The sequence below is a fragment of the Exophiala spinifera genome, assembly GCF_000836115.1.
Source record: "Exophiala spinifera strain CBS 89968 unplaced genomic scaffold supercont1.11, whole genome shotgun sequence".
Taxonomy (NCBI): Eukaryota; Fungi; Ascomycota; class Eurotiomycetes; order Chaetothyriales; family Herpotrichiellaceae; genus Exophiala; species Exophiala spinifera.
In genome coordinates this window covers 1-15607 of record NW_015622523.1, presented here as the reverse complement: position 1 = coordinate 15607, position 15607 = coordinate 1, and the positions used below count along the sequence as shown (strand labels likewise).

At 49.3% G+C, this 15607-nt stretch overlaps 6 protein-coding genes across 6 annotated transcripts; 5 read left to right on the top strand and 1 right to left on the bottom strand.

Moving 5' to 3' along the window:
- Window positions 1-1006: 1006 nt before the first annotated feature.
- Window positions 1007-2572, top strand: PV08_11854 (uncharacterized protein; the record flags this gene model as incomplete). The annotated part of the gene is made up of 1 exon (XM_016386162.1): window positions 1007-2572. The coding sequence occupies one exon, from the start codon at window positions 1007-1009 to the stop codon at window positions 2570-2572; it is 1566 nt and encodes a 521-aa protein (XP_016229970.1).
- Window positions 2573-3164: 592 nt separating this feature from the next.
- On the bottom strand, window positions 3165-3976 carry PV08_11853 (uncharacterized protein; the record flags this gene model as incomplete). Its single annotated transcript, XM_016386161.1, has 2 exons — window positions 3165-3534; window positions 3591-3976. The coding sequence occupies 2 exons, from the start codon at window positions 3974-3976 to the stop codon at window positions 3165-3167; spliced, it is 756 nt and encodes a 251-aa protein (XP_016229969.1).
- A 1288-nt stretch (window positions 3977-5264) lies between these two features.
- On the top strand, window positions 5265-6449 carry PV08_11852 (uncharacterized protein; the record flags this gene model as incomplete). The annotated part of the gene is made up of 1 exon (XM_016386160.1): window positions 5265-6449. The coding sequence occupies one exon, from the start codon at window positions 5265-5267 to the stop codon at window positions 6447-6449; it is 1185 nt and encodes a 394-aa protein (XP_016229968.1).
- A 1572-nt stretch (window positions 6450-8021) lies between these two features.
- PV08_11851 (uncharacterized protein) lies at window positions 8022-9108 on the top strand (the record flags this gene model as incomplete). Its single annotated transcript, XM_016386159.1, has 3 exons — window positions 8022-8663; window positions 8711-8810; window positions 8858-9108. The coding sequence occupies 3 exons, from the start codon at window positions 8022-8024 to the stop codon at window positions 9106-9108; spliced, it is 993 nt and encodes a 330-aa protein (XP_016229967.1).
- A 468-nt stretch (window positions 9109-9576) lies between these two features.
- PV08_11850 (uncharacterized protein) lies at window positions 9577-11217 on the top strand (the record flags this gene model as incomplete). Its single annotated transcript, XM_016386158.1, has 4 exons — window positions 9577-10062; window positions 10110-10809; window positions 10855-10922; window positions 10972-11217. The coding sequence occupies 4 exons, from the start codon at window positions 9577-9579 to the stop codon at window positions 11215-11217; spliced, it is 1500 nt and encodes a 499-aa protein (XP_016229966.1).
- A 2460-nt stretch (window positions 11218-13677) lies between these two features.
- Window positions 13678-15486, top strand: PV08_11849 (uncharacterized protein; the record flags this gene model as incomplete). The annotated part of the gene is made up of 3 exons (XM_016386157.1): window positions 13678-14098; window positions 14149-14438; window positions 14487-15486. Coding segments are annotated over 3 exons (1710 nt in total), but the record flags the coding sequence as incomplete, so codon positions are not given.
- Between the last annotated feature and the right edge of the window lie 121 nt (window positions 15487-15607).

Here is a 15607-nt window from a genome sequence, read left to right as displayed (position 1 = left end):
CCCTCTCACCCTCTCACCCTCTCACCCTCTCACCCTCTCACCCTCTCACCCTCTTACCCTCTTACCCTCTCACCCTCTCACCCTCTCACCCTCTCTCCCTCTGCCTCCCTCTCTCCCTCTCTCCCTCTCTCCCTCTGCCTCCCTCACCCCCTCACCCTATCTGTGACCGTTCCCGGTCTGGCAAGTACCTATAGTGCCAGGACGGGGACAGGCAGGCTGTAGCGTGTTTTAATATCCAAGCGTAATCTTTCAACCCTTTCCGCCGTGCTTGACAGGATATAACTTCAAATCGATCCCCTCGCTCATCCATTTCTTACTCTACTGTGCTCTACTGCACTGAGCTTAGGTTTCCATGATGCCAACGAGGGAGGAGGGAGAGCGACGCAACACAGGACATTTTCAGTAGCTTCTAATTACTCCATTACTACGAAGAGATGGCGCGAAAACGAAATTTCTCGTTTTCACAGTCTTCCTCATCCATACTCAAAAGTGCCGGACGAAGCCAAACGGTTGGACTCGATGTTACTGTATTTGTTTTCGAAAGGTGATATCATTCACACATTGATTTCCAAACTGGAATCCGGTGCGACACGAGCAGGATGAGTAGGGTATTGACTGAGACCTTCGCCTTAGTCTGCGTAGTTAGCGTTGGCACAGCCATAGTTACGGACCGAAAGGACTCGAAACACCTCCAAGCAGCATCCAGTGATGTTGTACTGCCAAAATGACAAGACAATGTCGCACTATTTTCTAGCGAAGGGGTTAATGCCACCCAGTTTCAGAAGCTGGGTCACAATTGACAGAGAACGTGGTGTTTTCTGGAATTGACAATCGAACAGCCCACGTAGATAACGGGCTCAATGTGCCTGTGCCTCCATTCTTTTGTCTATAAATGCAGCTTTCCCGAACTCCCGGTCTCCTGGAAGTCAGTCACTGCCCTTCGATTGTTGGGACTCGCACACGAAACCGAAAACATTTTGGCTGAAGTTCCTTGCCAGGAGCCGATATGGAATCTTCCATCAATTCAAATGCAACCACTGAGAGCTTGAAAGAGCTGTGGCATTCGTTCGAGCAAGCATGCATCGAGTCTCTCACCGAGCCGCCGACAGATATTGTCGACAGAGTGGCTGCTACCCTAGAAGACGCCATATCCTGGCTACGATCCCATAGTCCCCAGGTTTTCCTGCCGCGACACAGAGGCCCCGGCATCTGTCAAGCCCCGAAGGTGAGCTCGTCCCAGCTACCTTCATCATCTGAAGTAAAGTCATTGCCCAGAGATTGTTATGCAAAGCATCATCTGAAAACATTTTCACTGAGCAAGCTACAGAAGGAGATCGTCTCGACTTCAGCCGGGTCGCATCTTTTACCTGCAGGATCACCTTTGACCCGGCCATCCACAGACTCCATGGACGGAATTGATCCTCCATTGCCGGAAGATCTCATATGGTCAAGACTGCACCAGCCAGAAAAAGTTTCGCCGAAACGAGACAATAACCAAGGACCCTTGGAAACAGGCGGAGGCTCAGCACCACGAGAAAATGCTCATATATTTCAAGCCTGTCGGAGAAGCATGCAGGTGTTGACACCCTCGATCACGGACAATCCAGGTTCCCCTGATACTAGAGATGGCACGGTTCCTCTCACGATTGGAACCAGTGACGCGGCTGGCGAAGCATATGAATCTCACGCACACTGCCATTCCAGTGGCAGCCCCATGTTGGCTGGACCAAATGCCGGGCACGTGTGTTCAACGGGAGTAGAACCACCTGGTCGGTCACCTCGGAATGCCGCCTGTAACGTGCAACAACCAGAAGATCAGGAGCGCGGACAACGAGCAGGAAGACCGTTCCTGAGGGAAGAGATCAATGATCCGGACGACGGCGGGGTCGAGGAAGAGGAGGAGCTCGGCACACGTTCCGCGAATGGAAGGAAAAGAACATGTACCAATCGAACCTTTCACTCACCACAAAAGACGGCGAAGATGGAGCACACTCCTGAAGGGTTGGCTGAGCGGTTTGGGACGAATGATCGGGGTGCGCTCATCTCTACATTGAGAGAAGAGTGGGAAGATATTACTTCTTCGCAGCTTTTATCGGATACGGACACGACCGCACCGATTGGCATGTCCCAAAGCCCCGACGTACCAAGCTTCGTCAACTTTATCCTTCAACAAGGTCGTCAACTGGAAACGAACTCCCTGAGAGGCGAAGTCCAAAGCTTGAAGAATCGAATAGACTTTGCACATTACTATCAGCTTTACGTGGCCGCCTCCAACGATACCCGGAAAGGCGCCGACTCTCCCTTCTTGGCCTGGATGCGGGAGTGGTATCGACGACGTAACAGGTCACAGTCCCTGGTGATGAGCCGAGGCAAGGGTGCGTCTACAGTGGTCAAGGATTGTCTTGTCGACCTTCATCTCTCTGATTCAAGATTTAAGGGTGTGTCCCCGCGAAGCATGAGGCGCAGAGTCGAAAAATGGCGTGCCATCGGGGGATTTTGGTCCAAGTTGATCGAAGGCTTTGGACCTGGCATGTTACTTCTGGCCCCTTCCTGCGAGCCAGACTCCCGGTAAGGCGTTGCCATTTTGACGTACTGTACAGGGTTTTACGAAATCCCAGAAAGACCTCTGAGCTGATCGCTACGTAACAGATATCAATTCGGTGAACCCGGGCGGAGAGCCTTCCTGACAGCTCTCACCCAGCGGAGGAGTGCCTTCGACGCAGTTTTATCTGAAGCTAACCAATTTATGAACGAGAAATTTCACCACCAATTTGTTGATGTGTCTATAGACACATCATTCCCAAATTTTCCAGCACTGACAGACAATGGACAAGGACATCAGCAGGGATGATTAGGAAACACCTTTGAGACTTGCTTGGAGTTTGGCTTTGAGATTGCAGATATATTTTTAGGGTCTCGTCAAGTTGGACATCGCACCATAATTACTGCACAATAGGTCTCTTTTCAACTTCTGCATATTCGGAGGCAGATCACATGCTCCTGTACATAAAGAGGGAATGTGATTCACGTTTTGAACAAGACAAGGTATTGAATTCTAAAGAAGACTTTGTGAATGCTGTCAAGCCTACAACCATTTACCTAGAGCCAGACACGAATTTGCAGTGCAGCTGAGAACTTCACCATTAGAGCGGTGCGTTGAGACGTTAAAAGGTCCCATTCGTCTCGTAAAACCTCAACATTTTCAGCGGACAGTGGAGCGCCAGCCATTCGGTGGTCAAGATATGTCTCTGCCCATTGCTCGTATTCGCGACAGCTACAGGTTCTCCAGAACTTGAGAAGTGTAGATCTTCTACTTCTACCACCTCTTGCTCCCAGTCCGTTTGAAGAACCTGGCTCATCCAATCGACATGGAAGGAGAAGTTGTCATTATTGATAATTCTTTCCACCAAGCCGCTGGGCTCGTTGGTAGGTTGCGTCGGAGGCTGTCGAGTTGTGTATCGAGGAGGCTTGTGGAATGGAAGCGGCGTCGATCCGATGAGGTAATGATGGACAAACAGGTTAATCAAGCAGTCACTGTTGTTTGTCAGCCTAAGTGTACTTTGTTTATAGAGTCTTTCGAGGATCCTTACGGGAGAAGATTTTCTCTCGGTTCCCAGGTGTTTTCGGCATCTCGATAACCCAACCATTTGATTTCATAGAGCACTTCCTGACGATCCAGATCGTACTTGGAACGTTTGATGCATTCGACTTGAAACTTTTCCAACTGACCTTTTGGTCGTGATTTCTCTGTCGGCGACCTCCGGTGCTCCTGTTGATCCATGTCGTTTCCAATGATAAGTGGTTGTCCAGCAAGACTGGTGCGTGTCTCGTGTTTGGACCGCTGGAGGAGAACCTCGATGAGACGGCTGCGTAGATTAGGTCGTGTGGACAGCGTAACTGTACTCCCATCGTTGCAAGTGTAGTCTTTGCCTCTTGGGGCCGTCTTTAGTATGCTGGAATCTGTGCAGTTTGCCATCTCAAAGGTTGCGGAGTTGTTCATCGATCTATGAGCCAGTGATATACACGACAGCAATGCTACCACTAAGAGCCACGCAACTGGAAAGAAGAAGGCTAGGTGGATTATGCCGTCCTCCATGTATCCTGCAACAGTAACTCTACTGAGATTCGAGGGCACTGCTTAAATACTGTGGACGAAGGACAATAATGTATGGGGCGTATCTTTTTATCAATAAATGCGGGATATTTCATCTGGAGGTTCTGTAAGCACTACAGTCCATTAGCAGCCATGGTTCTCGCGAATGTCCAGACCTGTTGAGAGGGAGTGTATTATTGCTGTCCAGTTTTTCTCTCCACAAATACACTACAGTTCAGTAGAACGGGGATAGGGGTCTACTGTAATAAGGTAAACATAAGGTAAATATAACTCAGAGCATATCTCTGTCCAGTCTGTCTCAACTATTGTACTTCTGGTTCTCCGACAGATGCAAACTCCAGTCGATATGCAGTCGCTATTGAATTGTTTAGCCATCTTTGTCTTCACACTCACCAGTGCGACATGTCTCTTTGTTTGGATCAAGATAATCTCCCGACATACTTCGTGGTCAGGGGACGTAGAATCCGTCGACTCTGTGGCGTGGCACAGTGATGACAGCGAAACTGATCGTTGGGGCGGTAAGGCCAGAGTCAACTCACAGGAAGACATTTTCTGACAGCTACAAGAACACGACACAATAAGAACCGCTCATTGAGGGACAATGGTACCATTTGAGGTGGCCCAACATAGGGCAAGAGTGATACTGTATATTGTCTCGTGAAAATTCTGTGGGCGGCCTGCAGTTCGACTCTGCATGGTAGCCTTGCTACTCTCTGCGTGGAGTTAAAATTGCTTCGGTACAATACATTTTAGAAGACGATCACTTCCATATCCGCTCAGAAGTGCTACAGTATAGCCCGGTGCGGTACCGTGTCAGGAATGCAGTGTAGAAGACCCGCTTAGTTCTCTTTGTTCATGTATGCACTTGCAGGTATGCACTTGCAGGTATACACTTGTAAGTGTAGGCGTTAAAAAGGGATGTTCCTGGCAAATGTCATCATCCAAGTCTGTCACATGGCTGGCTGGTAAGACATTAAGTAGCTTTAGAATTATCTTTTCACATTTTCAGCCTTGCTCTGATGCAGAATTGTAGTTCATAGGTTCAATGGCGCATATATATGATCTCCCAGACGAACTTTTGTTCCTGATTGCCCAGTATCTATCAATCAAGCCTTATGGGACGAGCGACTCCTGTGGAGATTTATTTGCAATGTCACTGACAGCAAAACGTCTTCACTTTGTCACGCGGGAACTGATTTATAAAGCGGTCTTTTTGTCTTCTCCAAGGGCCACAATATGTTTTGCTCGGACTCTCTCACAACATCCTGAGCTAGCATCATTGGTTCAATATTTTGAAGCAGGGGCTGGTGAAAGGCATATTGATATTCATGACATCTCGGACCCTGGCACGAAACCAACGTTGAAGACCACGATATTCACTCAAGAAGAGATTCAGAAGTATTTCTTACCACCCCTGAGGAGATGGCATTCAGTTATTCCAGGAGTAGTCAAAGACCTTCAATCCAACCAAGGGGCTATCTGGGTTTCAGGAACCCTTTCTCAACTGCATGGTCTCACCGAAGTCGAATTGCAGCTAGGAAGATCAGCGCAGTACCTGAACAGAATGATAAAATGGTCCAGCGTCGAGGCCAAGGGAGAGCTCCCATTCATGAGTTTGGTCAGTCTCAGCCTTTTCGCCAACGAGGACGCTGGCGTGGACGTGAAGTCTATTCTTCGGCTGCCCTCCTTGGAAATCTTCAGATCTTGGAGTCTGCGTGGGTCCTCTCTTCCAAACATGGTCGGGGATATTACCTCACCCCTTCGTTACCTCGGACTCTTTCGTCCTTACATGGATGAGGCTGAGGTCGTGTCATTGCTTCGATGCTGCCAAGAGTTACGCCAGTTCGACTTGCAGCCCATTTTAGGAATGACTCCTGGAGTACCATGGTATCACGCCAAGGCAGTGGCACAGGGGATCAGTGCCGGGCTCTATCACTGTCGACAGACCCTGGAGGTATTGACTATTGATACCTGGACCACCTCTACACCTGCTCAGCCCGTCGATTTCACCGGATATCAACACCTGACCAAGCTCACATTACCGGCCACAGAGGCTGTAAAATTGGCAGATACTCGTAACCCTCCAGCACGAATGGCCCTCTTTCCAAAGCCTTTAAAGTGCTTGGTCTTGGTCATGGCGCAGCGTGGAAGAACTGAGACCCTTCGCTCGGCACTCCTTCAATACGTCACAAATCAACAGCTCTCGCCCGCCCTCAGGACCTTGGATGTTATCTGGGAGCGCAGCCACACATCCAAGGTCCCTGAATTAAGGGAAATTGAAGATGCTTGTGCATGTCGTGGAATTATCTTCAGCTCAAGGCTCTCGGATCGATAGGTTGTCGACGGTAAATGATATTATTACTGTTCTCCGCAAGGTCGGGGGTTTTATGATATATGAACGAATGCGAAGGATTTAATCACCTATTTCTTGGAGGACAACTTTGCTGTGGGAAGAGAGAAGAGCCTATATTTTGAGTGGTTGATTGTTATATGGTTGAGGATGGGTGAAAAAGAACGAAATTATAGGTGCGCTATTGGTCTGAGATGTGCACGAGGCTGCAGCCCCTGACGCTAAAATCTTGGCTTGGCGATCAGCCACAATCTACAGATCGTATGTAAAAGTTCCAATGACACGCACAGACCCTGGTGTACTGTATCTCTCTGCCATTGTGCATGATGTCTGCTAAGTTTGTCGTATCCAACAGTCTGAATTCTTAAGGTGGCTGAGGCGACTGAGTGTGAGTGAAAGGGTTGAAGACCAAACTGGGAATGCAAATCTATTACATTAAATCTGCTGTGCTCGGACGCTTAATGCGAGACTTATAATCAACGACAGCCAATTTAAGCTCAGAATCACACGTCAGCACTACTATAGTAAAACTTATTGTGCCGAGTGCCTCTATACTCCTGCCGCTTTCTTCCCCATTGCCTATTTTAATCTCAATTTAGGTCAACTATCGAGAACCCTGTTTCTAATATTAGAACTCAGAGCATCAGGTATGCAGAAGGTGATCCATCCAGACCTTAGAGCACTGAGAACCGACACTCTGCATCTAGGAAGGACTTCACATATAATTACCGCCAAGTTTTCTTCGAAGCCGCCCTGGTTGCCGTTTCCAAAGTATCACCACATAGTAAAGAATTGATGTTCCATTGGAAAAGAGTACGACATGCTCGAATTCAAACGATTGTTGATTTTTCTTACGCCCTTTGCCCGGCTGGTCATGTCTACACCTTTCGATACGCCAAATCTTTTTCGCCGTCAATGTCCTGGCGATGCACTTACCGTCCTTGAAGGTTCCACTTGTGAAATGAGCCAGGCAGATACCCTGGCATGCTCGAACAATTGTTTTGACATAGTGAGTTAAGAGGTGTTCAAGGGCGAGCGACCAACTGACTGTTTCCAGCTTCAATGTACTCAACAATCTTCCGATCCAAATACGTGGCTGACTTCGACCATAACTCCGAATACGCCGTTCACCTGGACTCCTATTGCACATTGTGGATTTCCATTCTGTCAGGTAGCGAATGATCAGTATGTATGTATGGGTTAGCTTGACGAGAACTAGCCATTTTCGTGGGTTGTTCGGTCGAGGAAAGAAAAAGAGAGTTGGTTGCCACTTAGGAAGTAAGTTTGGATACGGTGAAGACGGAACAGGCCAGAGAGATGATCTGAGCGAATCGGCATGTAGGGGGGCCACAGTAAGATGGTTTTGGATGCAGTACCAAACTCGCGAGGAAAGCACTATACGGTAACAACCACGGAAATTTGCAGGACCACCACAACGTAATGTAGCTAAACAGTCCCGCTTTCAGGAGCTAGAGCAATTCCACCATTGTACTTAAATATCGTCCACAGCCCTAATAACTTCCTACCACACCCAAGTCTGACTGACACCTCATCACCATGCCCGTACCCATGCAGCCTGGATCCCATCGGAATCTCTCTCGTTCGGCCCAAAATAGAGAATCCCGTATCGATTTGGGAATGCTTGGGAATGAACCCGGCTCCAACTCCAAATCATCGACTTCTGCAAATCACCTCCAACAGGTCGCCAGGACAGCGGAAAGGATCAGCGCATCATGGAAAAGACTGTCCCCCATTAATGAGACGGGAAGATCTGTGGACAAAGGCGTTGGAAAGCAGAGTGAAAAGGTCACCGTACCTGATATGCGGAAATCTAGCGAGTTTCCTGCCCGCCAGCCACCCTCTGGCAAGGGAGAGCCGATTACGATCCGGCATGGTTCACCATGGAAGACGTACGACGATGGATATGAGCTCATGTTCCAGGACTATGTCACCGTCGGCACCCGTTTACCGCCGCATTCAGGCAAAGTTGCCATCAAAACTTACAACAAACGTGAAGGGCAACGAACTCTCGAGATGTTGAACACAGTTCGCCACGCGAAATTTATAGCCTTGATCGATGTTTTCGAGTGGGATAAGAAGTACTTTGCTGTATTCGAACATGTTTTCATTTCGCTGGAACAAGTGGTCGGTTGTACGGCTTACCCAACGGAACGACAGCTCGTGGCAATTCTGGCACAGGTGCGTCGATGTTCTAGGTGCTGGAGACGTGTAGCTAACGAGAGAAGGTGCTGGAAGGTCTGTGTTATCTGTCTTCCATTGGACTCCAGCACGGGTCGTTGGTATGCTCCAACGTACTGCTGAAGCCGAGCGGAGACGTCGTCCTAGGTGAACCTCCAACACCGGTCAGATAGATTATGACTGACCGATTGCAGCCAACCAAGAGCATTGTTGCGCCGAAGAGGAACCAAACACGGCTGACGTGAGGGCGGTCGGGTATATCGCGACGAAGCTGATGCAGAAGTATGTCAACGAGGACGGATCTATCGGAATCGAGAATTCCAATCGCTGGCCTGCGAATTCTCCCTCTGTCAGCTTTTTGTCGATGACCACTTCTGCAGCATCCGTGTCGGAATTGCAACAGGTGAGAAGGCCCTCAAATCACCATGACTCCTCCAGGCGCTAAGTTTCAAAAGCACGTTTTGTTGCAGCGCCCGTGGCGCAAGGCCGACTTGATGTTGTTAGAAGAGCTGGCTGCATTAAACGTCCGACGAGCCTACAGGTACGTCGATAAGATTGCGGGAATGGAGCATTGAATCAAAGTATTCGCTCTGTCATATGACGCAAAACTTCAAATCATTGGGTAATACGCACTTAAATGCTCTCAAGCAAGCCTCACATGCACTTTCATTCTACGTGACTTATGTTGGAGTCAAGGGGCCCTGTCAGCTAGAGTAGTGAGATTCACCTAAGGCGCATCGGATTTGACCGGCTGAATGGGACCACCTGCACTGCCTGCTTGGATCCAAACACAGCGCAGTGCTGGGATGATCATTCTATCCCGGGCTATATATACTTCGTTCTTCCCAATCATGAACAGTTAGCCCTCTTTCTCAGTCAATATTCCGTTCAAACGATTCAATTCTTTGTCACCATGGAGATCACTCAGATCTATGCGGTTGTCATCGCTGGCATTACTTTGACATTTCTATTGCGAACCGGGGTGTCATCGTTTGCTCCCAGGATCCTCGCCATCGCTTCCCAGATACACCAATATTTAAGTTATACCTATGTTCTCAATCGCCACGCCTTGATGGGTCCCTGGACTGTGACAGCAGTCTTGCTGCACGTAATATACCTAACAGTCAACGTCGTTTGTTTGAGCGTCGGTGTCACCAATTTGTCGCTCGCCGGACACCGCGCAGGGACGTTGGCGGTCGTCAATTTAGGCCCGTTGTTGAGTGGTCTTCATCTCAACTTTCTGGCTGACTTGCTGGGTCTCTCTGTGCGCGACGTTCGAGCTGCACATCGCACTGTTAGCTTCGTCGCTTTTGGGCTGGTCGCTTTTCACGTCATTGTGGCCGCCGTGACCGAGCGGGTGTCATTTCGGAGAGAACTTGAGAAACCGTTCGTGGCTCTCGTAAGATTCCTTTTCCCTGCCGCTTGTCTCACAGCTAACCTATACAGGCCGGGTTGGCACTCTGCATACTCATGATCACTCCACAACGCTTGGTCCGGAAAGTGTCATATGAGATCTTTCTTCGATCTCACCAGATATTGTCGCTTCTCTGTGCTTTTTCAATCTGGGAACATCTATCGTCAATACGGTGTCGGGATCGACTGTATCTTATCATCTTCCTAGCCTTGCTGGCCTTGGCATTCGTCTGCGAAGCCGTGTTGGTACTCGTCCGCAACGGATGGTCCTACCGTAAGCGCTCACGGGTCACCGTCACGAGCTCATGTGGAATGCTAAAAATGAAGGTGCATCTCTGCAAACCTTTGAGCATCGAGCCAGGCCAATACATCAATCTCTGGATGCCCTCCGTAGGTCTGGGAGCCTTTTGGCAGAGCCATCCATTTATGGTCGCCTCTTGGTCCACTGAGCCGCAAAAATGCCTAGAAATTTTTATCCAGCCACGGCGAGGCATCACGAGGGACCTGCTCCAGACCGCTCGCCCAGATGGACCTTTCGAGTACAAATGGGCCATGTTTAGCGGGCCACACGGCAACACGGTCCCGGTTGGTCAATGTGAGACGGTCCTGTTGATCGCTGATGGAGTGGGAATTGCCTCTCAAGTGCCATACCTGAAGAAGCTGATTCATGGCTACCACGATCGTCGTGTGGTCACTCGTAGAATCCATTTGATCTGGCAGATCAGTGATATTGGTGAGTACCCCGACTCCAGACCCGATCTCTGCTAAATGATCTCAGATGTCGGCATTGCCGCGCAACCCTTTGTGAACGATGTCCTGGATGAGGACAAACTGGGGAGCGGTGGTGTACGTGGTTCGTCCAATCAATCTTTTTCCGTCACTGATCAAATGATAGATCCTCCAAGTCTCGATCTACGTGAACCTCGACGACATTTCAAAGATCTCATTCGGGAGACGAAGCACCGTCTATCCCGGAAAGGCGAAGTTCGACGAACTGGTGGAGAAGGAATTGGCTTTCCATGATAAATCCCGAGACGACCAAATGGAAGGCTTTCCGGGAAGTCTTCCCTCAACCCCAATTCCCCCCGAGTATCGAACCCAATGTAAGCGGTCCCGATTCCTCTTCTCGATTGCAAGTTGACCAAACCCAGACGTACCAAACGTGGCGCGCCGAAGTGCTCTTTCCGAGTACTCGACAGATGAATTCATGCAACCATGGACAGATGTGCCACTCCAAAGTGACGTCGGCATACTTCATCCGCCAGCACAGGAGAAGAGGCGAGCGTCCGAATTACGGCATGCGTCCCAGGGCTCGACCCTCATCCTCAGTGAGCATTACCGTTCCTTGAAAAAGACGCAGACTAATCCAATTCAGTGTCAGCATTTGCGGAAACTCGGGACGTTTTGCGGAGATTGGCACGACAGCATCTTCATGAGAAGGTAACACTGGTCGAGACGGATTTCCAACCCTTCAAGAGATAGGTACAGGAGGGGGCTTCTACGCCACATCATAGGTTCCCTAGTCTCAGATCAATCATAAAACATGCACCAGTTCCGTAAATGAACCTAAGGGAGACAATATTCCTTTGTGTAGGTCGCTCAATGTTTATGTTGTGGTTCCATGCCATCCGAGGCTCGCAGTCCAAATAAGGTTTACGCAACTTTTTTGGGCCTGCGCATATCACGTAAGCAATACTTATCTTTTCCTCCAGTAAAAGATTAAGCTGGACTTGGCACGCATGAGCCCTCTAACATCATCACCTGCTGCCCGGGCCTAGTCATTCCTACCCGTTTCCCCAAGTTCTCAGTACAAGCGACCCCGCCGACGCTTTGAAGAGATTGATAGAATATACAAATGTGGCTGGAATGGCTGTGAAAAGATATATGGCACCTTGAACCACCTAAACGTGCACGTCAATTCGCATTCTCATGGCATAAAGAGAACACCAGAAGCAAAAGGATTCGCCGAGATTGGAAGGCCCGTAAGACGGAGGAGGAAGAACGACGAAGACAGGCGGTCGCTGCCACCTGCCAAATGGATGGCGCATCCGGAGAGGCAGATCAAGATCAAGGTCCCAAGGCAAGGCGAACGAAACGGAGCCAAACCATCGTTCCCGCTTACAGTACCATCTTTACGTTCAACAGCCAAAGTCTGTAGAAAAGGGGCGACCTGAACAGGATCCTGGGGCTGGATTCGGCTCTATCCACACGATTTAAATATAAAATGGATCTCCCTTTCCACCTTGTTGTGATCGCACAAACGCCGTACTGTATCGAGAAACCTCTTATTTAACATTTTTTTGTGATCGCACAAACGCTGTATCATATTCGAGAAACCTCTTATTTAGCATTCAAACAAAATGTTGTGCGTCTTTTGTATCATCATCAACAGGGGGCCTCAATCATTCCGTCCAAAACAGAGCCCAAAGAAAAGACATAACGCCCAAGAAGCAACGGAGGCGCCACCCACCTACACCAGTGCTGCAGTTGAAGGGGTTACCTCTCATGACGAGATTTGTTCCCAAAAAGAGATTATCGACGCTCCCTCACCTGAATCTTAGCACAACTCAATGAGCAGACAAGGAATTTGCAATGAGTGTCCGAGCGTGACATCTCACTTGGTTGACTTAGATAGAAACGAACCCTATTCAAGGTTGTATCTCAACAATAAAGATCACAGGATAGTCTGTGTCACGGATCCACTGTACTGTATCGCTTTGTCATGTTCATAAGTTATTCGAAATCGAGAAAGTTGCAATGTGTCACCAAGGGGAGGGCGGTTGTGTGTGTGTATGTGTGTATCGGAACTCAACACGCAAACGAACGCACTCAGGGACAATATGGTCAACATCAAGACGGAATTGTCTACACATCAGAACAAGCAAATGGGCAGCGAGGGTAACTATCTCAGTTTGGTGTATGGCCCGCATGGTCAGGTCTACCAGTGCAGACCTAACGATCTAAACGATTGTATACCTTTTATGATATTGTTGCAGTGTCACATTGTGTTCCCCTTTGAATTAGTCACTTTTTCGCTCATCTTCTCGTAACTCAACGGATGGGAAATGGAACGGTGCTACAAGCTGCTAAGCAAGGGAATTTAGCTTACCGCGGTCAAAAATATGAATATTTGGGTGACACGCTCCATTTCCCTGGCCCGCACATCTCAAGACATCAGAGTGTTAAAAACTCACTGCGATGGAGAAAGGAGGATCCTTTATAGTCAGTCACACAGGGTAATCCACTACGAATTTGGAAAAAGCCGCCAGATCGAGGTACATCGTCAATAAAAGCAACGACCTACTGTAGGACCTGTTAAGGTGTTGCTTAAATTACCTACTTATATAGGTTTCGCGGAAAACGAGCTCAACTCCTCCATTTTGTCTTTCACTAACTTACCATTATTCCTCGGACTTCCTTACAACTATAGCCCGTTCGGACCTATATAATCCTGATACTGTAACAGTAAGATCACTGTATCAAGATCAAGTCATCAAGATTTCCAAACACTGCAAACCACGCGCCATTATTAGCCGGTCGTTCTTGTCATTTGCGCACAGTTAGGCCTTGGAAATATTGCCCATCAAAAGGTTTCCGCGCCATGCGAACCAGCCGAGCCCGACTGGAGGATGCAAAGTTCGAAACGGAAAGGCGCCGGCAACATCGAGGGACCGCCCGTATCTCTCTTGATGTCTTGAAGGTTCAATTCGAAGCTCATGAGCAACTTGATAGAAACAACGTTGAACGTCTAAAAGGCATCTACCGACGCGAAGGATGTCGACCACAACTCATCAACAATCGTATTTTGGTCGAGATTGATGAAACCTCTTTCGATGCCGCCCTTGATCTTTCTGGTGTGGCGGCCGCGGATCTGTTCACCCCCCAAAGAGATGACTACCCTGAGCTCCGGTTTCCCACCGGTACCGAAGTCATCTGCCTCCATGGCAAGCACCGTATCCAAGCCGGTCGCGAATTTCTGTCTCCTCGGGACAAATGGTGGATCGCTGACATCTACCTTGGCGGTGAGTTACAAAGCGTCACGGTGAACGCTGCGGACTGATGTACCGCCCAGGTTTGTCGACGGATGTCAAGCGCTGCCTCGTTGAGGAATACGCGAACGAAAGCATCCCCACGGACGGAATGATCTTCTACAAGATCCGCCTGTACCACTTTCAGCGCAACCTTAGCTTTGAATTGCGATGGTGGGCTCGCCTCCGAGGTTGCCGGAGTCGTAATTTGAGAGCACTGTTGAAGCACCCTGAACTCGTAGCCGCCTTCGACGCTCTGCTCGATGTTCCCGGCCTATGGGGTGGGATGTTACTCACCACGCTTCACAAAGTGCTGGGACTGAAATCTGACGATGTAGGTGGTGCTACCAAACATTGACTGGCATGGACCGACTCGTCGCAGGAGATACTGAATTATCTCGAACATGTCCGACGAGTTTGGCACGATTTGGTTGATGGCGACCCCAGTGCGCTGCAAAAGTTTGATTATCGAGACGTGAAGGCGCTGGAGCTCCGAGCTCCAGGTGTATCCTCAAATGACGCAGAGGAAATTCAAGCCCAAATACGTGCCGGTCGAATTCTGAGAGCCTTCAGTGAGGAGGAGCGACGGTACATCATCGAGCGGTTATGCGAATTTAAGTACCTGATTCCATCCTTGCATACATTCTTCCGGGATATCACTTACTGGGAGGCATGCGTCGGTAGCGTCAAGCACCTGATGACCATATCGCGCCGCGACACGATCTTGTCGGCCTTCGAACGTGGCTTTACCGCCATCAATCAACGCGATGACCAAGTTGTGATCCAAGTGGGCGAGACGCGCTTTGAAACACTCCAAGGCCCGCACGATGCACAGGTGGACCTCGGTTATCGCCAGATCGTCGCCTTTGCCATGAGACACTTTGTCGAAATCCCACGAGAGCCGATGAGTGACGATGTGACAGTCCGACCTCGTGCGAAGGCGAACCGAGCCACACTACGCCAATTCGCGGAATTGGCCATCCGTGTCGGGTTCGAGTCTCCTGAGGTTCGTAGGCTTATGGATACGGAAGAATTACTGCGACCCTCTATTGCTCCAGAGCTGTCCAGACCGTTACTCACCACTTCAGGCCCTGGAGAAAAGCTGCAAAGGAGATGCGGGTTACCCAACTTAGACAATTTTCAGGACGACCAGAACTTCTTGTTCCTCCACCACCTGCACAGCCCGCAAGACGAGGTCGGAGAAGGCATCACGTCATTTTTCGTCCTCAGATCGCTTTATTTCGCCTTCATGGGGGCTTCTAATCTCTTGGACGGCTGGTTTGCCCAGATATGGAACCAATTAGCGACCTCTCACGACAGCATTGATGCCACTGAGCAACGTTCTCGGCAGGAAGAACAAGCAAGGGAGGAGTATGCAAGACGTGAGCAGGAGCAACGTGAACAGGAGCAAGCACGACAAGAACAAGCACGACAAGAACAAGCACGACAAGAACAAGCACGACAAGAACAAGCACGACAAGAACAAGCACGACAAGAACAAGC